This window comes from Mobula hypostoma, chromosome 4 (assembly GCF_963921235.1).
Source record: "Mobula hypostoma chromosome 4, sMobHyp1.1, whole genome shotgun sequence".
In the NCBI taxonomy this organism is placed as follows: Eukaryota; Metazoa; Chordata; class Chondrichthyes; order Myliobatiformes; family Myliobatidae; genus Mobula; species Mobula hypostoma.
This window is the reverse complement of record NC_086100.1, coordinates 138,458,702-138,484,033: the sequence shown is the minus strand read 5'-3', so window position 1 is coordinate 138,484,033 and position 25,332 is coordinate 138,458,702. Positions and strand designations below refer to the sequence as shown.

At 39.3% G+C, this 25,332-nt stretch overlaps 1 protein-coding gene across 1 annotated transcript in view; it reads right to left on the bottom strand.

The window, feature by feature from the left end:
* Positions 1-25,332, bottom strand: part of LOC134345637 (alpha-1,3-mannosyl-glycoprotein 4-beta-N-acetylglucosaminyltransferase B-like) — a 175,030-nt gene that overhangs the window by 24,621 nt on the left and 125,077 nt on the right. The window contains exons 8-9 of the mRNA XM_063046630.1: positions 18,473-18,587; positions 11,618-11,748 (exon numbers count right to left, since the gene is read on the bottom strand). Of these exons, the coding sequence (XP_062902700.1) occupies positions 11,618-11,748; positions 18,473-18,587 (246 nt within the window). The remainder of the gene's footprint in view (positions 1-11,617; positions 11,749-18,472; positions 18,588-25,332) is intronic.

The following is a 25,332-nucleotide window of genomic DNA, read 5'->3' as shown; positions in this document are numbered from 1 at the left end:
TTGATCCCCTGATTAATCAAGAACCTATCAACCTCCACCTTAAATATACCAAATGACTTGGCCTGCACAGCTGTCTGTGGCAATGAATTCTACAGATTCACCATGCCCTAGCTAAGGAAATTTTCCTCATCTCTGTTCTAAATGACGTCTCTCAATTCTGAGGCTGTGTTCTCTGGTCCTAGACTTCCCCCAATAGGAAAATCACTTCCACATCCACTCTATCGAGGCCTTTTAACATTCAATAGGTTGCAATGAGATCTGCCCCCCACCCCCCCCCATTTCTTCTCGACTCCAGCGAGTACAAGTGCAGAGCTATCAAACACTCCTCATATGTTGACCCTTTTATTCTTGAGATCATTTCCACAAACCTCCTCTGGAACCTCACCAATGCCAGCACATCTTTTCATAGGTAAGGAGCCCAGAGCTGCTTAGAATACTCCAAGTGCTGTCTGACCAGTGCTTTATAAAGCCTCAGCATTACATCTTTGTTTTTGTATTTTAGTCCTCTTGAAATGAATGCTAATATTGAATTTGTCTCCCTTATCCCTGACTAAACCTGCAAGTTAACCTTCAGGGAACCCTGCATAAGAATCTGCAACTCTTTTTTGAATTTTCTCTCCATTTACAATATAGTCCAGGCCTTTATTCCTTCTGCCAAAGTGTGTAACCATGCACTTCCCAATATTATATTCATCTGCCACTTCTTTGCACAATCCCCAAAACTGTTTAAGTCCTTCTGCAGACAGCCTGCTGCTTCAACACTACCTGCTCCTCCACTTATCTTTGTATCGACTGCAAACTTGGCCACAAGCCATCAATTCCTTCATCCAAATCATTGACATACAACGTGAAAAGAAGCAGTCCCAACACTGACCCTTGCGGTGTACCACTATTCACCAGCAGCCAGCCAGAAAAGGCCCCCTTTATTCCCACTCTTTGCCTCCTGCCAGTAAGCCAACCTTTTATCCATTCTAGTATCGTTCCCATAATACTCTGGGCTCTTATCTTGTTAAGGCAGCCTTATTAAAGGCCCTCTGAAAATTCAAATAAACAACATCCACTGACTCTCTTTGTCTATCCTGCCTGTTATGCTATCAAAGAATTCTAATAGATTCTAATCAGGGAAGATTTCCCCTTTAGAAAACCATGCTGACTTTGGCCTATTTTATCATGTGCTCTAAATATCCTTAATAATCAAGTCCAACATCTTTCCAAACCACTGAAGTTGAGCTAACTGACTTATAATTGCCTTTCTTCTGCCTCCCTCTCTTCTTAAAGAGTGGAGTGACATTTGCAATTTTCCAATCCTCAGGAACCATTTCAGAATCCAGTGATTCTTGATAGATTGTTGCCAATGCTCCCACAACTTTTTCAGCTACCAGAAGCTCTCTCATGCATCTGTAATTCCCTTTATTTCATTGTAATACTAATATGTTCAATTTTACCACCTTCTTCTCAAGCTGCAGGGTGAATTCGATTATATTATGTTCACTGTCTCCTAAGGGTTCCTTTGTCTTAAGTTTCCAAAGTAAATCTGGGTCATTACATAACACCCAATCCAGAATTGCTGTTCCCCTAGTGTGCTCAACCACAACATGCTCTAAAAAGCATTCTACAAATCCCTTTCTTGGGATCCAGCACCAACTGATATACCGTGGAGAGTATTCTGACAGGCTGCGTCATAGTCTGGTATTGTGGGGGGGGGGGCTACTGCACAGGACGGAAAGAAACTGCAGAGGGTTGTAAATCTAGTCAGCTCCATCTTGGGTACTAGCCAACAAAGTACCCAGGACATCTTCAAGGAGTGATGTCTCAGAAAGGCTGCGTCCATTATTAAGGACTTCCAGCACCCAGGGCATGCCCTTTTCTCACTGTTACCGTCAGGTAGGAGGTACAGAAGCCTGAAGGCACACACTCAGCAATTCAGGAACAGCTTCTTCCCCTCTGCCATCTGATTCCTAAATGGACATTGAACCCTTGGACTACCTCACTTTTTTTAATATACAGTATTTCTGTTTTTGCACGTTTTTAAAATAAATTCAATATACGTATACTGTAATTTATTTATTTATTATTATTATTAGTTTAATTTTATTTATTTATTTTTTCTCCTGTATATTATGTAGCACTCACATCAACAGTGATGAAATGCTTCGAGAGGTTGGTCATGACTAGACTGAACTTCTGCCTCAGCAAGGACCTGGACCCACTGCAATTTGCCTATTACCACAATAGGTCAACCGCAGACACAATCTCAATGGCTCTCCACACAGCTTTAGACCACCTGGACAACACAAACATCTATGTCAGGATGCTATTCATCGACTATAGCTCAGCATTTAATACCATCATTCCCACAATCCTGAGAAGTTGCAGAGCCTGGGCCTCTGTATCTCCCTCTGTAATTGGATCCTCGACTTCCAAACCAGAAGACCACAGTCTGTGCGGATTGGTGATAACATCTCCTCCTCGCTGATCATCAACACTGGCGCACTTCAGGGGTGTGTGCTTAGCCCACTGCTCTACTCTCTGTATACACATGACTGTGTGGCTAGGCATAGCTCAAATACCATCTATAAATTTGCTGATGCTACAACCATTGTTGGTAGAATCTCAGGTGGTGACGAGAGGCCGTACAGGAGTGAGATATGCCAACTAGTGGAATAGTGCTGCAGTAACAACCTGGCACTCAATGTCAGTAAGATGAAAGAGTTGATTGTGGACTTCAGGAAGGGTAATTCGAAGGAACACATACCAATCCTCATAGAGGGATCAAAAGTGAAGAGAGTGAGCAGCTTCAAGTTCCTGGGTGTCGAGATCTCTGAGGATCTAACCTGGTCCCAACATATCGATGTGGTTATAAAGAAGGCAAGACAGACAGCAGCTGTACTTTATTAGGAGTTTGAAGAGATTTGAATGTGAACAAATACACTTAAAAACGTCCATAGTTGTACCATGGAGAGCATTCTGACAGGCTGCATCACTGTTTGGTATGGGGGGCAGGGCTACTGCACAGGACTGAAAGAAGCTGCAGAAGGTTGTAAATCTAGTCAGCTCCATCTTGGGCACTAGGCTACAATGTACCCAGGACATCTTCAGGGATCGGTGTCTCAGAAAGGCAGCGTCCATTATTAAGGACTTCCAGCACCCAGGGCATGCCCTTTTCTCACTGTTACCACCAGGCAGGAGGTACAGAAGCCTGAAGGCACACACTCAGCGATTCAGGAACAACTTCTTCCCCTCTGCCATCCGATTCCTAAATGGACATTGAGTCTTTGGACATTACCTCACTTTTTAAAAAAAAAACAGTATTTCTGTTTTTAATCTATTCAACATACGTAATTGATTTACTTGTTTATTTATTATTATTATTGTTTTTATTTATTTTTTCTGTCTCTGCTAGATTATGTATTGCATTGAACCGCTGCTGCTAAGTTAACAAATTTTATGTCACATGCCAGTGATAATAAACCTGATTCTGGATTTTATCAATTTGCATGCATGTTGAAATCCCACATGATTATTGCAACATTTCCCTTTTTACACGCCTTTTCTATTCCTGTTGTAATTTGTATCTCACATCGTGGCTACTCTTTGGAGGCCTGAACATAACTTCCATCAGTGTTTTTTTTACCCTTGCAGTTCCTTAACTTGAATCACAAGAATTCTACATCTTTTGATCCTTTGTCACCTCTTTCTTAGGATTGAATTTCATTTTTTTTACCAGCAGAGCCACCCCACCCCTTTGGCCTACTTGCCTGTCCTTTCGATACAATGTGTATCCTTGGATGTTAAGCTCCCAACTATGATCTTCCTTTAGCCATGATTCAGAGATACCCACAACACCATAATTACCCATATCTTATTTATTTTTAAATCTTTTTATTAATTACTATTGAAAATCAACAAAAAAGGGGTTCCAGTGACATCATTGTTCAGAATGGCAGCTTAAATCAACAGCTCCTCCGGAAAATCACATATTTTGCCCCGTTAATTCATCAAATATAAGGTCTTTTGAAAATACCTGAATTGATAAGGGGGGCAAGAATAGGGAGAAAGAATGGAGATAAAAAAAGCACCACTGTGGAGCCTATGGAAGAGAGAGGTACAGTGCGCGGCTCTCTTACACGTGCACGTGGTGGCGAGGCTGACGCTGGGCCTCATGCAGGCGAAGCAGCGAATATGATAAGGATTCTGGAAGAGATAAGGGAAGACATAAAGCAGCAACTCAATGATATAAAGTCAGAGCTTGCCAACGTCAATCAGAAAATAGTGGTGGCAGAGACCCGAATTGAGAAGGTGGAAGATCGTGTGGAAAACGTGGAACAGATACTAAGTAAGACGTTAAAAATATTAAATCAACAGGAAAGTAAATTGCTCGACCGGGAGGGAAGATCACGACGGAAAAATATCGGGATTTATAATGTTCCTGAAGGAGCAGAGGGATTGTCGATGATGGACTTTGTAGACAAGCTGCTATAGGAAGCACTGGAGATACCTCAGACTACAGAGATTGAAATTGAAAGGGTGCATCGTTCGGCTGTCCAGCGGCCTCCCGGAGACAGAGAAGATAAACCGCGTTCAATAGTACTTAGATTCCTTCGATTCAAGAGCACAGCGGAGATTCTACGAAGGGCCTGGGGTAAGAAGAGGGTGTTTTGGAATGGGAAGTTAATATACTTCGATCATGATTACACCCTGGCGGTCCTACAGAAACGGAAGGAATATTTTGAAGTGAAATGAATGTTAAAGCAAGAAAAGATTAAATTTCAAACCCCGTACCCTGCTAAACTGAGCGTATTTTACCAAGAAGGGATGTGACTGTACCCGATGGTGGAGGAGGTGACTACAGACATGAACAGCAGAGGAATGTCCATTAGCGTGGTCAAACCAAGGGAAACTCTGGCTGAGCAGTTGTCCCGAGCTGCTTGGGAAATAGTAAGAGAACCTAGAAAGCAGGGGATGGGAACAGGATGAGAGAAGGATTTTAGGAAGAGACTGTCAGTTCTCTGGGGGCGGCCCTCACCTCCTCCAGAAGAGCCATAAGGTTTGGCTAACTTTAAAAGTGCTGATAAACTAAATGGAAGCAAAATTAGACGGTGATGTACCTAACTTGAGAAATACGTGTTATTATGTGGATTTATATTACTCAATTTTCAAAAAATTCATTCATTCATTCCTTTTTCCTCACCTAAATGAGAATATATACATGGGAGGAATACACAGGGAAATCATTTCTGTGTAATGGACATAGTTTTTTTTACTTACTTTTATAGGTACTGCAGCAGGCGCCCTCAACCCACAGGTAGCAGGGACTATCCCCCACGGCTAGACTTTTCTTCTAGCCCAACCCAGGGTCATCTAGAGACCCCAGCCTTGGAACCACACCTTTGTTATCTTTATTTTTATTATTCACTTTTCTTGGTTCTTATTTGTTCAGGGAGTAGATCGATTAAGTTATATTCTGCAAATTTCAATGAAATACTAACAGATAAATACACTTAGAGAGTAAGACTATATATTTTGGGTATATACCTCAAGAATGGTTGAAAAGAGCTAAATATAAATATTTAATGAATGTACTGCTGTTGGCTGGTAAAAAGACCCTTACCAGGAAATGGTTATCACAGGAGAGCCCAACTTTAAATGTATGGATGGTAATTACAATGGACACTTACAAAATGGAGAAGGTAACAACATCTGTTAATCATAAGTTGGAACAATTTTATTCATGCTGGAAAAATGGTTTAACTACATAACACCCCATAGGCCTGATTTTATTCTCACAATCAATGAATATGTTGTAAAAAAAAAAGTCACTCCCTACTCTGTACATAGTTTTCTTCTTTCGATTGTTCTTTCTTTCCTCTTCTTTCTATAAGCGTATTCCTCAGATAAATATTATGTGGAGGTTTGTGACAAATATGATTATATGATATATATGTACAGTATCTGAAATACATCTTATGGAAATGTTTGATGATGAAACTCAATAAAAAAATAAATTACAAAAATAAAAAATCAACAAAAAAAAAGTATACCAATAATAATAAGAAAAAACAAAATGTTAAAACTATTGTTATTTTGGAAAAAAGAAAGAAGGAAAAAAGAACCCCTACTAACTAAAACAAAAAAAAAACCCTACTAACCGAAAAAAAAAGAGGAAAAAAAACCATTGGGAGCAACCCTGTTACAACCCCAGAGCTATACGCCATACAAGCTCCCATAAAAGAAAAACATCAATCTGCCAACCAAAACCAATTACACAGGAATCAGAAGGGGACCACCTTAATTAACCCAAATCAAATAATAGTAGCGGGCAAAAGAACCCCACCTTTTCTCAAAGTCAAATCGAGGATCAAAAGTTCGACTTCTAATTTTCTCCAAACTAAGACATAACATCACCTGAGAGAACCATTGTATCAAAGTGGCAGCAGAGGCATCTTTCCATTTTAGTAAAATAGCCCTTCTGGCCAATAATGTAACAAATGCAATTACATGTTGGTCTGATATAGAAATACCATGAATTATACCGAACAAAGCTGTCAATTTATTAGGTTGTAAATTAATTTTTAAAGCTTTAGAAATTGTAGAGAAAATAGATTTCCAAAACTGTTTCAATACAGAACATGACCAAAACATATGTGTCAATGTAGCCCTCTCAGTTTTACATCTATCATACTGACTGTCAACATTAGGAAATATTTTAGACAGTCTCTCCTTTGTCAAATAGTAACAATGTACAATTTTAAATTGAATTAGAGAGTGACTGGCACAAATTGAAGAAGAGTTAACCAACTTCAAAATTCGCAACCAATCCTCTGTTATCAAGGTCATGTTAAGCTCTCTTTCCCAATTGTGCTTAATCTTAAGTAAAGGATAATTATACTGTTGTAATAGTAAATTATAAATTTTCCCAATAAAACCTTTCACTAAAGGATTCATTTTGAAAATAATGTCTAACAGGTCAGAATCTTGAATATATGGAAAATTACTTAAATATTCTTGTAAGAAATGTGTGACCTGAAGATATTGCAAGAAATGTGAGTGCGAGAGAGAATATTTAGTTACTAATTTCTCAAAAGATATCAATCGACCTTCTTGAAGCAGATCCATGAAGGAATAAACTCCATATCTAACCACACCACAAGACCTTATTCCCTATACTACGTGCATTCAAGTTTAACACCTTCAGTCCTGTGTTCATCACTCAGTTTGATTTTTTTCTCCCTGTTACACTTTAACTATCCCACTGACTGCAACTTTGCTCTGACTCATCTGCCTGTCCTTCCTCATATCCTCACTACTCACTGCCTGTAGTTGTACACCAACTGCTCAATCTTCAGCCCTATCACACTGATTTCCATCCCCCTGCCAAATTAGTTTAAATCCTCCTCAACAGCTCTAGCAAACCTATTCTTATGGATATTGTCCTCCTTGGGATCAGGTGTAACCCATCCTTTTTGTACAGGTCACACCTTCCCTAGAAGAAATCTGAAATCTTGCCCCTGCACTAATTCCTCAGCCATGCATTCAACTGCCAAATCATCCTATTCCTAGTCTCACTGGCACGTGACACACAAATTGTGGCCTTCTGGATGTACAGATCTAATTGCATTATTCTTTTGATTACTTCATGTACTATCCCTGGCATTATAAGGATCTATGTACTCCACTGTTTCAAACTTTTCACAATTGAGATAATTGTCCAAAGAGTGCATTCTAGAACACAAGGGTTCTACCAGCTTTTACAGTCGTTTGCATCTGGGGTTGGCTTTTTTCTATCTGCCCTCAAATCTATGAATACTTTCAAAGGAATTGGCTGCCTTTAATGAAACAAGATCAAATCACTTCTTAATGACCCAGGGATCATATTCTTAATATACTCAAAGCACAAGGCAACTACTTCTATGTAATTATATTTTATTCTCTTGTTTTTGGTATAATTTTGTTCTGTAATGAGATAACCTAATGGTTAGCATTCCATAATATATCAGTATTCAATTTTAGAAATGCTGGCAAATCATTTAGCAGATTAACTAAAATATTAATATGATTCTTATTAATCTAGTGGGAACTGGCAAAATTAAAATGGTAACATATTCTGTGGTTAATGTCTTCAAAACACAGTTAACTCATAAAAGAACTATCAATGTTCATTTTTTAAAATGTTGATTGATCATATCATCCACTAGGGTATGAAACACAATTCTTCTCTGGATAATGTAGCCCCCCGCCCCCCCCCCCCACCTAGCAAAAAGCTGATGGCCATGTCTGCTACCTAATACTCATCAATCACGTTCTCATATCACAGCTACATTCATATAATTTTTGAAGATGATCTGAGCACTAAGCAATTGAGAAAACCATTAGAAGGCTTGCTCCATAAAGCCTACCACTTATTCTTAAATCCCTAATCACTTCACTGCTATCACAATAAAATCACCACAGCCTTACATCCGAAAGATGAGTGCATTAAGTCCTAATGGATTACACATCGTATGAAAATCAGTACCTCTAGTGAAGCAAAACCATATTATGGTGTATCAAGATTCCTTTAACTGAGGGATAATAAGACACATAATAAAGGAAAATACCTTTCAACTTCTCACATAATTGGTTAATGTAAAAATATAGAAAACTGAGGACTCTGGGACAATGGTTTTTGACCATTACATTACTTTAACTGAAACTCCTTCAACCTGGGAGTCAGATGTAATGCAATAGGTTTGTATAAAGAAAGCTCTCACAATTTTTCTGGTGTCGCACTGTATTGCCAGCAAGAAATTCCTACAACTGCTTTGTCAAGCAAATTTTAAAGACATCTGATTTATCTGTGATATCTTCAATAGTTAAGATTTCCTGGCACATAGATACAGAATTAACACTTGTCAATTGGAAACTATCCTTTTTTTAATCGTTCACAACTCTAGATTTAAAAACGAAACAGAACAACAGGATGGCATATCACATCACAGATTAGGTGTAGTTAGGCATTAGGGCCTCCATAATACAGAGCAGACTGGTTCTTTTAGGAGAATTTAGAACATTGGGCCAGATGGCAGATAGGTGGTACGTGCCACCTTAATCTTAGACTGTGTGATTTTAACATGTCCGCGTGCCCACATATTCTTGCAATTTAAACATGTAGCACTAGGAACAGCAAGATGATTAGTACCTGAGTAGCAAAATATTAACTATTAGTACCTATTCTTAAAGTGCGCTTGTTGAATAATTACACTTCACTGTGAGAGAAAAAGAAATATTACTTAAAAAAGCAAAAGGGGATACTCTCCAGAAGTGAGAGCTCCAGCTGTCTTTTAATGATTGGCTAATTACTTTGGATATACTGTACAGTATTTACATTTTTGTCAAAAATTCCAAGCTTACATTTGTACTGTATTTCAAAATTGCGTGAATAAAATTGAACAATATTTTATTCGATTTGCCTGCTGTTTATCCTGTTCTGTTACTAATGCATTTTTATTCTGTTACTAATATTAATAAAAACTAAAAGATAAAACTGTTAAAAGTAAATGCAGGCACATGTAAAATTGTTTCTAGATATAATGACTATTAATAATCCAGGACAACTCAATATGCATAAAATTCCTATTAAGCTATTGGTTAAACTGATGGAAACAACACCGATTGTGGTTGGAAGTGCCCACGGAGGACATCTTGGAGGAAGTGTGGGCGTAGATCAGCATTGCAAGTGTGTTTAAGGAAATGGTGTTTTAAACTCCCTGTACCACCTATCTTGCCGGTGAACACGCAGTCTCTGGTGAATAAAATCGATGATTTCAGAGCTAGGATGCTGAATCAGAGGGACATTAAGACTGCGTGTGTCCTTTGTTTCACGGAATCCTGGTTAACTCCTTCTGTATCGGATGCAGCGATTCAGATCAACGGTTTACTATACACCATCAGGATAGATCTATAGAGTCTCTCAAAAGCAGAGGTGGAGGAGTATGGCTCATGATCAACTCTTCTTGGTGCACAAATATATCAGTGCTGTCCCAGTTCTGCTCACCAGACCTGGAATATCTAGCAGTAAAATGCTGTCCTTTTTACCTACCACGGGAGTTCTCTGGGGTCATTTTGGTAGCAGTTTACATTCCACCTCAGGCCAATGTCAAGCAGACTTTAGATGATCTGAGTAATGGGATCAACATGCATGAAACAGCACACCCTAATGCCTTCACCATCGTTTTGGGGAATTTTAACCAGACCCGTCTGAAAAAAATCATGAAGCAATTGCCATCAATAGATCACTTGCAACACCAGAGGAAACAACACACTGGACTATTGCTACACCACCATCAAGAATGCCTAACGTGCTATTCCACACCCTCACTTTGGGAAGTCTGATCACCTAGCTGTACTTCTACTCCCTCAGTATAGGCAGAGACTGAAGACTGCAGCACCAGTAGTGTGGACCAAGAAAGTATGGAGAAGGGAAACACAGGAGTGCCTACAGGACTGCTTTGAATCAGTGGACTGGGCTGTATTCAGGGATTCATCTTCGAACCTGGATGAGTATGCTGCAGTTGTTACCGGCTTCATTAAAACCTGTGTAGATGAGTGTGTGCCTATAAAGACTTGCTGAACCATCCCAAAACAAAAGCCGCGAATGAACCAGGAGGTACGTCATCTGTTGAAGGCTAGGTCTGTGGCATTCAAGTCTGTCAACCCAGGCCTGTACCAGAAAACCAGGTATGATTTGAGGAGGGCTATTTCAAGGGCGAAGAGACAATTTTGAACAAGGTTGGAGACGACATCATATGCATAGCAACTCTGGCAGATTCTGCAAGACATTACTTCCTACAAAGCGAAACCCAATAGTATGAATGGCAACGAAGCTTCACGACCAGATGAACTCAATGCCTTCTATACGCGCTTTGAAAGGGAGAACACAACTACAGCTGTGAAGATCCCTACTGCACCTGATGACCTTTGTGATCTCCATCTCAGTGGCCAATGTTAGACTGTCTTTAAAGAGAGTGAACCCTCACAAGGCAGAAGGTCCTGATGGAGTACCTGGTAAGGTTCTGAAAACCTGTGCCAACAAACTAGCGGGAGTACTTAAGGACATTTTCAACTTCTCACTGCTACAGATGGGAGTTCTCACTTGCTTCAAAAAGGCAACAAATACCAGTGCCTAAGAAGAATAATGTGGGCTGCATTAATGAAGGATGGGTAAAAGGCAAGGTGGAAAGGTGATTATGTACAAGTTCTAACCAACTGAAGACAAGATAACTACTGTAAATGAGCAGCGTACCAGAAGGCAGGATTGTCTAAATGCTTGAATAATGTTCATTTCTAGTGCTAACACACGCCAGCACTAGAAATGAACATTATTCAAGCACTTAGACATATTGTTTCTATACTTAAATCAATTTCTTACCCAAATAATTCAGCTCTCTCCAACTGGTTGTAGATTAATTATAACAACATAATAATTAGTTACCTTCATTAATCTCAAACTCCTCAAAAACCAACCAGGATTCCCTTTGTTTCTAATATTTAAAATGAGATTAAATTAAATAGAAACAGCAGCAGAGTTATTTCATTGTTTTTGTGACTACTACTAACAGTAAAAGATAAATAAACTTACTTCATCTTTCTCAGGATTGCAAACTTTCACCCACAATATGTGGTCAAGTAACCAGTCTATAGGCTTGTCCTTGTAGAACATGAGAATGAATTCTATGATTAAGGGCAGGTCAGGAGACTTGAACAATTTTCCTAAATCAAAAAAAGCAAAAGGGAGAATGCTTTAATTTGACTCTGCAGTTATTATGGGGAGATTTTGCCCTTAATAGCTGAGGTATAATCTTAGTCATGACTAAAAATTAAGTAATTTTATAACTATAAAGTAAACTCATTTTAAAGTAACATAGGAAACATTTCACAAACAAGAGAGAATCTGCAGATGCTGGAAATCCGAACAACATACATAAAATGCTACAGGAACTCAGCAGGCCAGGCAGCATCTATGAAAAAAAGCACAGTCGACGTTTCAGGCCGAAGCCCTTTGGCAAGACTGGAAAAAAAAGCTGAGGAGTAGATTTAGGAAACATTTCTTTTGTTTGCAAATTTAGCTTCTAAAAGCTCACTGCTTTGATTGTATTATGAATTAGAACACTTCTAAATTAGACTATTGGGAATTGGGAATTGTGAAACAAATAATTGTAAAATGATCCTGCAGCACAAATATCCAAATTACAAGAGCTGGTCAAATTAAAACTTTGGTGATCTGATATTTAATGACATGTTGAATAATGAGGATGTAGATGCATTACCAAATATAAAGAACAGCAAGTATCTCATATAGAAAATCTCAACCATATGTTTAAAATAATTGATGAATAACCACACTTATTTTTACAAAAATATTACATTTAAAAGTTGTAATCCCCTTCATTTGTTTATTCATACTACTGGCAGTGATGAATTTATAAACTTCCAGACTAACTAAAAAACCGACTTGATATTCAAATACAAAAGAGTTACAAATATCACCAAGACCCTAAAATCAGTATCTTGTTTAACAAGAACAGTCTAAAATATCTCATTATAATTAGCTCAGATATCAGCATTCATTTCTTTAGATTGGTATCAATGAGGAGCTCTTTAAAGACTACAATTCTATTGAGGCTGTATAAATGTATGAAACCTGATAGATATTTTGCAAACCAAATTCTAATCCAAGTTTTGAAATACAATAGAATCTTTTTGTACTATATATCCAGAGCCTGCAAAATAATGCTAGGCTTTCTAATATTATCAGCAGTTACCATTTTCTTTCAAGACAATGACAAATAGAAAAACAAAATTATTCAATACACAGAGTTAATAAGAGTCCTATTACTAAACTGTCACTATAATGCAATAAAAGTTTCATAAGGGGATTTCTCTCTCACCTTACATCTACTGAAAAATACAATGGTAGCTTTTAAACAATCAGAGATTTACATCAAACTATGTTTTTTAACTCTCCCAACCAAATTCAAATACCCAACAAAGCAAAAGAAAATCAATAACTCTGTGAGATCTTATGTGAGAGATTATAACCTTAATTAAAGCACTGAGTAATTTGATAGGCCAATTAGCATTAATTCTGACTGACATATTCAGTTCACTTGAGAAAGCAAACACCCTTGCATAAAACATAGATTTGCATCTTTCCCTCTTCTTTTCGTTGTAACTCCCAAGAAACTCTTTTGTGTCTTTCATATTCACCTCCTCTCTTCCTTAACTGGGAAAATGAAGTATTCCAGACAAGAGCAGCTGCTCCCTATTATTCCTGGCAACAATAACTTCATGAATGACTCCAGCTCGCTGCTACTCCAAGTCCTTCCACCAAAAAGCCATTGGAGACTATACAAGTTCTGTAGCCTTGAAATAAATTCCCATTCCAGAGTGCCAGACAAACTACTTTTCCTGTTAATGTTCAACTCATTTTCAGAGATAATTTCCAAAAGTATATATATTTTTCAAAAAAGGCTGATCAACACATCCATGTCTTTATATATATTGCTGAATGCAGATGCTGGAAATCCAAAACTAGAAATGTTGGAAACATTGCAGATTAGGCAACATCTGTGAAAAAAGAAACTGAGTCAATATCTCAGGTTAAGCACCTTCTGTCAGTTCAGGAGGAGGAAAACAAATTTGTTGTAGGTTGTAGGGAGAAAGACTGAAGGCAAGATTGCTGTGGGGATAAGTTGCCGAGGTCATGTACTCAATGGGTTAATGGTAACAATTAGAGAGAGAGAGAAAGAGAGAGAGAGGGAGAGAATGAACAAAATCTATGAAATAAAAGCAGTTAGAGGGTCACAGTGCAAGGAAAAATGAGCTAATGTTTCAAAATGTAGGCTGTATGACATCCCAGCAAGTCAAGCTGTGCTAGTGGGTAGATAAAAGAAATGGCAAATATCAATACCAATACAGACAGAAGATTTACAGCAGAAGTGACTAGTTATGAGATGGACAGAGAAAGTGAGTTATCTAAAGCTGTGGAATTCAATACTGAGTCCAGAAAGTTGCAATGTACCTTTCAGAAAATGGAACACTGCTTCTCAAGCTTGTTATAACTATATAGAAGAACACAGACAAAAAAGATGCACAATATAGTAAGGAGTACAAGTGAATTAATGCTGTGGGGCTGTTGGGGAGTGGATCAGGAAAATGCTTGAGTGAAGGAGAGAAATTGTTTAGAGGAAGGGAGTAGCAGGATGAAGAATTCCAGCAGAGGAATAGGAGAAAACTGAAGGAAGGAGGAAGTTAGGGCTATGAGGATGAAGAAGGGGCTATTGGCAAGAATATGTCTGTTTTCCCGATTGTGCATGTGGGGTGGGGAGGGGTTGGCACGCACTGTTTGCATGTGGTTAGAGTGCACCTTGCCATTTTGTATGCATATAGTGTACTGGTAGAATCCTGTCTCCAGTTATCTTGGACCTCCTTGCTATTGGACCAAAAGCTCACCCTATTATGTCCCCTCCGTTACAAGATATTACATACAGTCTAGTGAGGAAGCAAGCCGTCCTCAATCCCAAGGGACTGCTTAAAAAACGATTATTTCTTTCTTTTTGTATTTGCATAGTTTGTGTCTTTTGCACTCTCGTAAATGCCCACGTTGGTGAGGTTTTTCATTGATTCTTTTATGATTATTACTCTATTATGGATTTATTGAGTATGCCCACAAGAAAATGAATCTCAGGGTTGTATATGGTGACATATATGTACTTTGAACTTAATTGAATTTTTATAGTATTAACTAGATGAACTGAGTAGACATTGAGAAATAGTTTGTATTAAACAATGTTGAACTGTTGTTGAATGCGTGGTCCAGACATGGGATCATTCCTAATGGGAGTACATAGTGGGAAAATCATGGGCACGAACCCAGGAATTCTACTGTCAGCACTTTGATCTTTTTATTAGGTGATGAAATTCTGTGAAAGGGCAAGTCAAGATGGCACTTGCATACAATGTTCCTTTGGCTGACATCTTCTGGATAGATTGTGAAACCATATATTTCACTTCTTTTACGTCTTTTAATTTTGTTCTTCATTTTGGATGTGATTCTGGAACTGCTGGAGCCTGTGATTTGCTGTTTGGAGATCGTTTGTGTGTTCCTGCACTCAGTAGCCTCCATGAAGATTCCCGGAGGCAGAGGCAGCATACGTGAACCTCATGATGGGCAGGCTGTGGGATGGGGTGTGAGCTGATGTTCGACTTCATTTCACCAATTAAAGCTTCTATTATTCACCGACTGAAACGATGAGGGAGATCGAGGTGAATGCGGAAGGTGAGTGCCAACTGCCTGCCTTTTAATCGCTGACAATCACTCTGCTATGCTAACAGAGAGGGACGAGCCTGCCACTGTGCCCAGAGAATGTTACCCAGATTTTCTGTGTTTTGAATAAGGACTTGGACTATAGACTTTATTTAAGTCTTATAATTTTTTTATATTCTGTGTTTTTTGCCCCATCTTTCTTGTTTTCTTTGTGCGTGGAGGGGGACTTGGGGGTTGATGTGTCAGTTCCATTTTGTTCATTTTTTAATGCGGGAGGAGGGATTGGGAGTTGATGTACTTGTTGTGTTTTTGTGGTTTTTTTGTGCAAGGAGGGGGACTTCGGGTGCGGTTAATGATCGTCCTGCCTTTCTTATCTTTCTTGGTTTCATGGCTATCCAGAGAAGAAGAATTTCAGAGTTGTATACTTTGATAATAAAGGAATCTTTGAATCCTAGAAGTAAGATGATCTTGTACACCACTTCTCCTCTACCCCATTAACAGGTTTTTAAAAGGATTGTTCTGTCAGGACACTATGGTCCACTCCATCAATCCCAAGTCTCCTTTCCACAGCTTCTCATCTTCTTCCCACTTCCATGTATTTGTGTGCTACTTTCAATGTGCCATTAAATAGGATTTGTAGCTCACAATGTAGCCTCTTAATGTCAGTTTCCCGAGACACTTCCAATCCATACGTAAATTCCAAGGCTGGTTCGCTATCACATTCATTCTCTTTCCCAATTTTCCTCTGCCTTCCACACCATTGAGTGAACCATTAGAATCTAAGAAACAGAAGCCACTTTTGTGCACTAATCCCTCAATTCCATAAACTAGTCCCAGGGGAACAAAAATAAATTCTTCCCAACTTTGTCCTGAGTGGCCAATCCTTTACTTTTGAAACTGTTCTGCTCATTCAAGCCCTTCATATGCTTAACCTCCCCTTATAAGTCAAACTGTTGTCTCAAGAGATCGATCTGAACTTGTTCATCTTTCCTTTAGCAGAGAGATAACAGGTGGATACAATAGTCAGGCCCTGTATGATTGCAGCCAGGTGTATCTATTCTATTATTTATGGTTTATAGCAATATAGACCAATGTTCATACATGCATTTTAACTTTGATGAAGAACATCCAGGTCCCTATGAATATAGCACTCTTCAATTTTTCAGCAATTCTACCCTTCTACTTCAAAATAGGCTTTAACAACAGAACCTTGATTAGGTACCTAATTGAACATGGAGTTAAGATAATAATGCTGCTATTTCTGTCTACATTTCTGCATGATCTGGCCTTTTAATCCATTTCCCCTTGTCTTCCCAACTTTTGCCTTGTTCACTTTGGCATTATATTATTCCTTTCTTCAGCCTTCCCCTTTATCCTTTATATCGTTCTCTAAAAATATTTTACTTTTGACTTTTTTCTGATATAATGTTACTGTCCTGAAACTAAAATTATTTCTTCCTCTACAGATCACCTCGCTGAGTTTTCCCAGCATTCTCTGCTTTATGGTGGTGTTTTGTTTGTTCAATTCCTGTCATTGAAAGAGGTGGGACTGAGAATTCAGCAATCACTGGCTAGGATTTAACTTTCCTCCTTTGTCTTCTGATTGACTTTTTCTATCTTCAAAGACACTGCCTGACTTGCTGTGTATTTCCAGCAAGTCATCAAGTCAAGTTTATTGTAACTATGTATATATATATATACCATCAAAGGAGATGTCTCTCTGAACTAGGGTGTACACATAACACATATAACACACAGTAATTTAGGAAAGTAAGGATAAAATTACTGGTGGATTACACATAAATAAGCCAAGTAAAGTGCATACATTAAATATTGTCAGGTTCAGAACAGATTGCCCAGAGATACTTTGAATGCAATGTGGCAGGAGTTCTGAAGCCCATGGCCTGAGGGAAGTAACTGTTTCCCGTCCTGATCGTATTTGTTTTTATGAATTGGAGTCTCCTGCCTGATGGTAGAAAGTTAAAGAGGATGCTGGATGGATGGGTGGGATCGTTAATAATACAGTGCTCCTGACAAATGTCCTCGATGGACGGTAGATCCCCATGATCCTCTCAGCCATTCTCACAGTCTTTGTACCGATTTCATTAACCCCAAAGTTGGAGGCAGCCAAAGAGCTACAAATGATCTTAGTAACAGGCATAAGAAGGTCCTTAACACGATTACATAACATTTATTGTTTCAAGTCAGTAACCTTCCATCACATTTTTACAGGGAAAAAATTAAAATATTTTTGAAGATGACGAGGAAGATAAGTGAGAAAAGAACAAAGGGAAATGACAAAAACAGGAGTAATTTAATGGCAAAATGGATGATAGTGCAAGATAAAAAGTTGGGAAGGCAGGATGATGCAGAAATATTTACATAGTATCAGGATTAATATCTTAAATTCCAAGTTCAAGTAGTTCCTTAACCAAAAGACGGGCTTCTGTTGTTTAAGCTTATTTTGAAGAAGGGCAGAACATGCTGAAAAATTACAGGTTCTCAGTCAGATGCTTAAATGCTCATTGTAAGGCTTCTCAGTGGTACTGAATTTCAGAGGTTGTGTCTGATACTCTGCTGTTCCTGTAACAATGCATCCAGACAAATTTCAACTCCAGTTAAGTGCCTCAGCTTTCTACTTAATGGAGAAACATTATGTTACAGTAAGTGATTGCCCATATTTCACTGTAAATGATGTGAGCAGTTTTACTCTGTGGGAGGGTATCTAACAGGCTTTTAGAACAGAATAGACAAAGGCTGAATGGGAGGTGAAAGGTATTTCTTATTGCAATTAATAACAGAACAGGCCTTTGAGAATTTCCCAAAATGTTCCCAACTTTGCACGAACCACTTGTCAGTATTTGCACGGTATTGCTATTAACCCCTATTGTAGGGGAATTTATAGTAAGGCCATGAGTCATGAGTCTTTAGAACTCTATTCTGCAAAGGGAGGAGAAAGTAATTTGTTAGTCTTTTTAGGACAGAAGTATAATGTTAGTTGCTAAGCAGAGGAGGGCTGTAGGTTGCCACAGACAGACTGGAAATCTAAATTGAGATTACAATCAACTCTGTAGTATATGGTTATTTGAGGCCAAGTGCATTGTGTCAATTTTTCCTTACTGAAAACTTATTTTGCAAAATAGAAGAGCTAATTATAAACATGCTTACCAATAAATCCAAGCTGGGAAAACTCCAAGATCATCCATTCATCAGAAGGCTGATGATGAGCAAAATTCAGAATTGTTTGTAAATAGTTGGGTGTTGCTATGATATCATCCTCTAACTGTTACAAAGACAAAACATTATTACACTGTGTCTTTAAGATAGCAATATACTGCCAGTAAATATACAAGTGCTTACTTTTTTGGATAGGCACTTATGTACTAAGAGAATAAACATTGAATATATAATACAATAGCTAGTAAAGTTACACAGAATTGTATGGAAACTAACCAGAGTATCAAATCAAATCAAGTTTAATTATTATTCAAACTGTATAGATACAGCTGAAAGAGATAGTGTTCCTCTGGGGCCAAGGTGCAAAACATTCAAAATGACAAGCAAACTTCAAATTAGCAAGTAACATGATTCAGGAAGGTGAAAAAGAAGCATATTCACTCGGGGAAAAAAAACATATATATAGACCAAGACCCTGCGCGACGATGTCCGGCAATCGAGGGTCAGACTCCCAATAGTGTACGCACGCAATCCAGCCTGTCATTCCACCGCTCGAACACGGGAGGGCAGCACCCAGCCGAGCGCAGACGCGGTTTCACCGGCTCTGCAGCGGTAGGCAAGACAGAGGTTTGAGGTCTGGTCCTCGCTGCTGAGGATAGATAGTTCCCATGTCGTCCGACCCTCCGCCAGACGAGGGTAACAGACCTGCGTCAACATACAGTACATTATCGCGGTACAACAGAGTCTTGTGGCCGCAAGTGAAATGTCTGAGACGATCTCCCACGGTTGTACTGCACCAACTACAATGCTTCTGAGTAGCGAGTCAGCTCCTCCGACATCCCGGAGGGCTGCTCCTGTCTCCTTTCTCCTTTCCCAATATCCCAGCTGGCTCCTTCGACACCTCGGCTGGTTCCGCTGCCGACACCACTCCAGCTACTCCGATGATCTTGCAGTAGAATTGTCTTTGGATCGTAACAAAACACATTATACAGAGAAAAGCAAGCGCTTTTGGTTGGCCCCCGAGAGGCCGTTGCGTTAACCATCCTATCGGTATCACTAAAGAAAATTTGGGCAGAATCATCCATCTGCATGTCTGTATTTTATCTGAGATAATCCATGTAAAGCACTCGCGGACCTCCTGGCCTTCAACAGTGGCAAGGAAACAGCTACTTCTGGATTTAGAAGCTCTCTCCAACTGTTCGCAGTAGAATTTCCAGACCCATGGCCACACTAGTGAGCAACTGATAAATTCTCAAGACTTCTAACATTTAAGGCAGACAAGTGCCATTTAAGTATTACAATTGCTACCCAGGACGAAAAGAAGTAAATTACTTGCCCTCTTCCAACACACCTTAGTTAGACTAAAGAATGCATCGCGATGATTGGGTTTGCCATTTTTAAGGAATTAGTTCACTTCAGTCCTGGGAGAAAAGTACCACCATACTGAATCTGTGCGTTTAATTTGGGCTTATTTTTGGATAAAAATTAGAGCAGAATTTTAAAATCTTTGTTGAAAAATGCCAATGAGAATACTCTGAGAAAATTTAATATAAAATCTCTGGTTTCACAAAACGATATCCTCTACAGTTCTCTCAAATCCAGGCTTTTATCTCTTTGCTACTAATTCAAAGTGCCCTCCTCTTGCTAAACCACAGTGGTCCTGCTGTATTTTCAATTTATAGCTTTTAATTCCGTGAAAGGTTCTCCAACACTAACAAACTAGTAGCCAGTGTTATTGAAGCCCCTCATTTGTCAGTTACCGTGTGTCAGCTATCAGTCTGATAATGCCTGAATCATATCTTTTAATTAGCCACCTCAGTCTAACATGTAATTAGTGAACGGGGATGGAAACCAGCTGAGGGATTGCATAGGTAAAGAAATACATTAAGATATAAAGGTTGGTTTAACATCAATAATAAACAGATAATAAGTGGGCTTCAACTAAATCATTGTAAGCTACTAGACTTGATGTTCTTCTACAAGGGGCAAATGCACCCATTGTTAAAAAACAACACATACGCTAAATCATCAGTAGTTTTTGCAAGTGCTTGTATTTAGATATATGCATGTCTTCTTTCAACTTTCCATTATATAATTCCATTTTGAAATGGATGAATAAGACTGCTCTTGTACCACACTGTAACAACACACTCCCACCACTGGAATTAAACATAGAAACATAGAAAATAGGCGCAGGAGTAGGCCATTCAGCCCTTCGAGCCTGCACCGCCATTCAGTACGATCATGGCTGATCATCCAACTCAGAACCCTGTACCTGACTTCTCTCCATACCCCCCCCCCCGATCCCTTTAGCCATAAGGGCCATATCTAATTCCTTCTTAGATATAGCCAATGAACTGGCCTCAACTGTTTCCTGTGGCAGAGAATTCCACAGATTCACCACTCTCTGTGTGAAGAAGTTTTTCCTCATCTCGGTCCTAAAAGGCTTCCCCTTTATCCTTAAACTGTGACCCCTCGTTCTCGACTTCCCCAACATCGGGAACAATCTTCCTGCATCTAGCCTGTCCAATCCCTTTAGGATTTTATACGTTTCAATAAGATCCCTCCTCAATCTTCTAAATTCCAGCGAGTATAAGCCTAGTTGATCCAGTCTTTCTTCATATGAAAGTCCTGCCATCCCAGGAATCAATCTGGTGAACATTCTTTGTACTCCCTTTATGGCAAGGATGTCTTTCCTCAGATTAGGGGACCAAAACTGCACACAATACTCCAGGTGTGGTCTCACCAAGGCTTTGTACAACTGCGGTAGAACGTCCCTGCTCCTGTACTCGAATCCTCTTGTTATGAATGCCAGCATACCATTCGCCTTTTTCACCGCCTGCTGTACCTGCATGCCCACTTTCAATGACTGGTGTATAATGACACCCAGGTCTCGTTGCACCTCCCCTTTTCCTAATCGGCCACCATTCAGATAATAATCTGTTTTCCTGTTTTTGCCACCAAAGTGGATAACCTCACATTTATCCACATTAAATTGCATCTGCCATGAATTTGCCCACTCACCTAATCTATCCAAGTCACCCTGCATCCTCTTATCATCCTCCTCACAGCTAACACTGCTGCACAGCTTCATGTCATCCGCAAACTTGGAGATGCTGCATTTAATTCCCTCATCTAAATCATTGATATATATTGTAAACAACTGGGGTCCTAGCACTGAGCCTTGCAGTACCCCACTAGTCACTGCCTGCCATTCTGAAAAGGTCCCATTTATTCCCACTCTTTGCTTCCTGTCTGCCAACCAATTCTCTATCCACATCAATACCATGTGCTTTAAGTTTGCACACTAATCTCCTGTGTGGGACCTTGGCAAAAGCCTTTTGAAAATCCAAATATACCACATCCACTGGTTCTCCCCTATCTACTCTACTAGTTACATCCTCAAAAAATTCTATGAGATTCGTCAGACATGATTTTCCTTTTACAAATCCATGTTGACTTTGTCCGATGATTTCACTGCTTTCCAAATGTGCTGTTATCACATCTGTGATAACTGACTTTAGCATTTTGCCCACCACCGATGTCAGGCTAACCGGTCTATAATTCCCCGGTTACTCTCTCCCTCCTTTTTTAAAAATCGGGGTTACATTAGCCACCCTCCAATCCTCAGGAACTAATCCAGAATCTAAAGAGTTTTGAAAAATTATCACTAATGCATCCACTATTTCTTGGGCTACTTCCTTAAGCACTCTGGGATGCAGACCATCTGGTCCTGGGGATTTATCTGCCTTTAATCGCTTTAATTTACCTAACACCACTTCCCTACTAACATGTATTTCCCTCAGTTCCTCCATCTCACTAGACCCTCGATCCCCTACTATTTCTGGAAGATTATTTATGTCCTCCTTAGTGAAGACAGAACCAAAGTAGCTATTCAATTGGTCTGCCATGTCCTTGTTCCCCATGATCAATTTACCTGTTTCTGACTGTAAGGGACCTACATTTGTCTTAACCAATCTTTTTCTTTTCACATATCTATAAAAGCTTTTACAATCAGTTTTTATGTTCCCTGCCAGCTTTCTCTCATAGTCTTTTTTGCCTTTCCTAATTAAGCCCTTTGTCCTCCGCTGCTGGACTCTGAATTTCTCCCGTTCTCAGGTGTGCCACTTTTTCTGGCTAATTTGTATGTTTCTTCTTTGGAATTGATACTATCCCTAATTTCCCTTGTCAGCCACGGGAATTGCTGTAATGCTGCTAGTGAGTGAGTGTACCACCAGCTGGAAAATAATACATACTAATATTTTATTGTAAATATGAACACAGATGTGTATTTCATTGAAAATTAATTGATCAAATTACATGATTTTAAAAAATCAGAAACATTCAATCTTCAGTTTAAATTTTGACATTTCACTTTTATCAGTAGGGTTTAGAGAGGTTAGAGTATTCTTTAGTTTGGTTAAAGTTCATTCATATTTGCATTGCATTGAAGTACCTCTGGGAAATTTGAATAATTGCCATCTGAATAAAACACTAGAAAATATTTTATTTGCTTTATAAAACACTCATGGGAAGCTATAAACGGTAACTACTGGAGTGGGCTACATCTATTGGGAGAAATAGAGTTGATATGTTTAGAGAAATAGAATTATACAGCAGTCCCATTTGCCTTCATTTGGCCACTATCCATCTGAACCTTTCCATGAATCTGTCCAAATGTCTTTTAAACATAATTGTTCCTATTTCTACCTCTTCCTCTGACAGCTTGTTCCATGTACTGAGCACAATCTTCATGGAAACCCTACCTCTCAAGTCCCCTACAAATCCTTCCCTTCTCATCCTAAACCCACACCCTTTAGTTTTGTACTTCTCTGCTCAGTGACCATGGAGTAAAAGAGACGCTCAGTCTGTCTTCATCACTCAAACCCTCCAGTCCCAGAAACAGCTTGTACTTTCTGCACTCTCTGATAATATTTCTGATTTCTAGTATCTAATATTTTATACTTTATGGAAGGGAACAGTCATTATTATTTTAGAATTCAGATGAATGATCAGATATCACTGGAGTTTCTCAAGATATGGGGGAAAGCAAGCACATGTACAATATCCATGTAATTCTAATTCAAATGTTGGGAAGAAAGTGAAATACACCAGAAGGTCAAAGATGCAAGGACTTCCTGTAAACCACAGAGGTGACAAAGGTAGCTGCACCATCTCTGGAAGAAATCTCTGGTGGGAAGGAGAAACGGGGTTTGTTTTGTTGCTTGTTGTAAGAATCAGAATCAGGTTTATTATAACCTGCATATGTCATGAAATTTGTTGATTTAGCAGCAGTGGTTCAATGCAATACATGATAATATAGAAAAAAATAAACAAGTAAACCAATTGCAGTAAATATGTATATATATATTAAATAGATTAAAATAGTACAAAAATAGAATTAATATATATTTTAAAAAGTGAGATAGTGTTCATGGGTTCAATGTCTATTTAGGAATTGTATGGCAAAGGGGAAGAAGCTGTTCCTGAGTCGCTGAGTGTTTACCTTTCGGCTTCTGTACCCCCTTCCCAACAGCAACAATGAGAAGAAGGCATGTCTTGGGTGATGAGGGTCCTTAATAATGGATGTTGTCTTTCTGAGGCACCGCTCCTTGAAAATGTCGTGAGAACTACAGAAGGTAGTACCCAAGATGGCAAGATAGAGCTGACTAATTTTACAACTTTCTGTAGCTTCTTTCAGTCTTAGGCAGTAGCCCTTTCCCACCGCCCCCCCCCCCATTCCAGACAGTGATACAGCCTGTAAAATGCTCTGCACAGTACATTTATAGAAGTTTTCAAGAGTTTTAGTTGACGAACCAAATCTCTTCAAACTCCTATTGAAATATAGCCACTCTCTTGTCTTCTTTATAGCTACATCGAAATGCTGGGAGCAGGTTAGATCCTCAGCGATCTTGACATCCAGGAACTTGAAATTGGTCACTCTCTCCACTTCTGATCCCTCTATGAGGACTGGTTCATGTTTCCTTGTCTTACCCTTCCTGAAGTCCACAATCAGCTTTTTCGTCTTGCTGGCATTGAGTGCAAGGTTGTTGCTGTGACACCACTCAACTAGCTGATATATCTTGTTCCTGTACACCCTCTCGTCTCCATTTGAGATTCTACCAACAATGGTTGTATCTGTGTTGTGTTGTGTTGTGTGTGTTGTGTTGTGTTCTGTGTTGTTCTATCAAGCATTGTGGGCGTGTTGGCACCAGAATGTGTGGTGACACTGGTGGACTGCTCCCAACCCACTCTCAGGCATTACGTAAACAACACATTTCACTATATGTTTTGATGTACACTTGAATTATGAATCTCTGACTGATCAGGTGAGTTGCAGATCACAATGAATAACTTCTCTGACACAAGTACCAAATTCCTTATGAGAATTGGTATCGGAAACTGCTGTTGTGTTACAGTGTAGGATAATGACATCCAGCTGTTTCCGTAGCCAGCCAAGGTTGCTGGCCATCACTGCAACTCGGAGAAACCCCGATGCAGAGATGGAACTGTCTGTCATTCTTCGGTGTTTGTCTCTTCTTGTCTTCGCCTCTGTGGGGTAAGTCAGGTTGTTCTGCCATTGCCCTGCAGGGGTTCTGTCTTGTCCTCGCCTCCGTGGGGTAAGTCAGGCAATTCTGCCATTGCCTTGTGGGGGTACCTGTCTTTTCTTGTCTTTGCCTCTGTTGGGTAAGTCCGGCCGTTCTGCCGTTACCTGATGGATGGACCTGTCCCACCTTGGTGTGGAGATAAAGTTGAGTCCTGGCTTGGCTAAGCATAAGTCCCAGCTCTATGTTTGTGTACTGTCCAGTCTCATGTTAGTGTCATGTTAAAGATGAGTCCCGGCTTTTTGA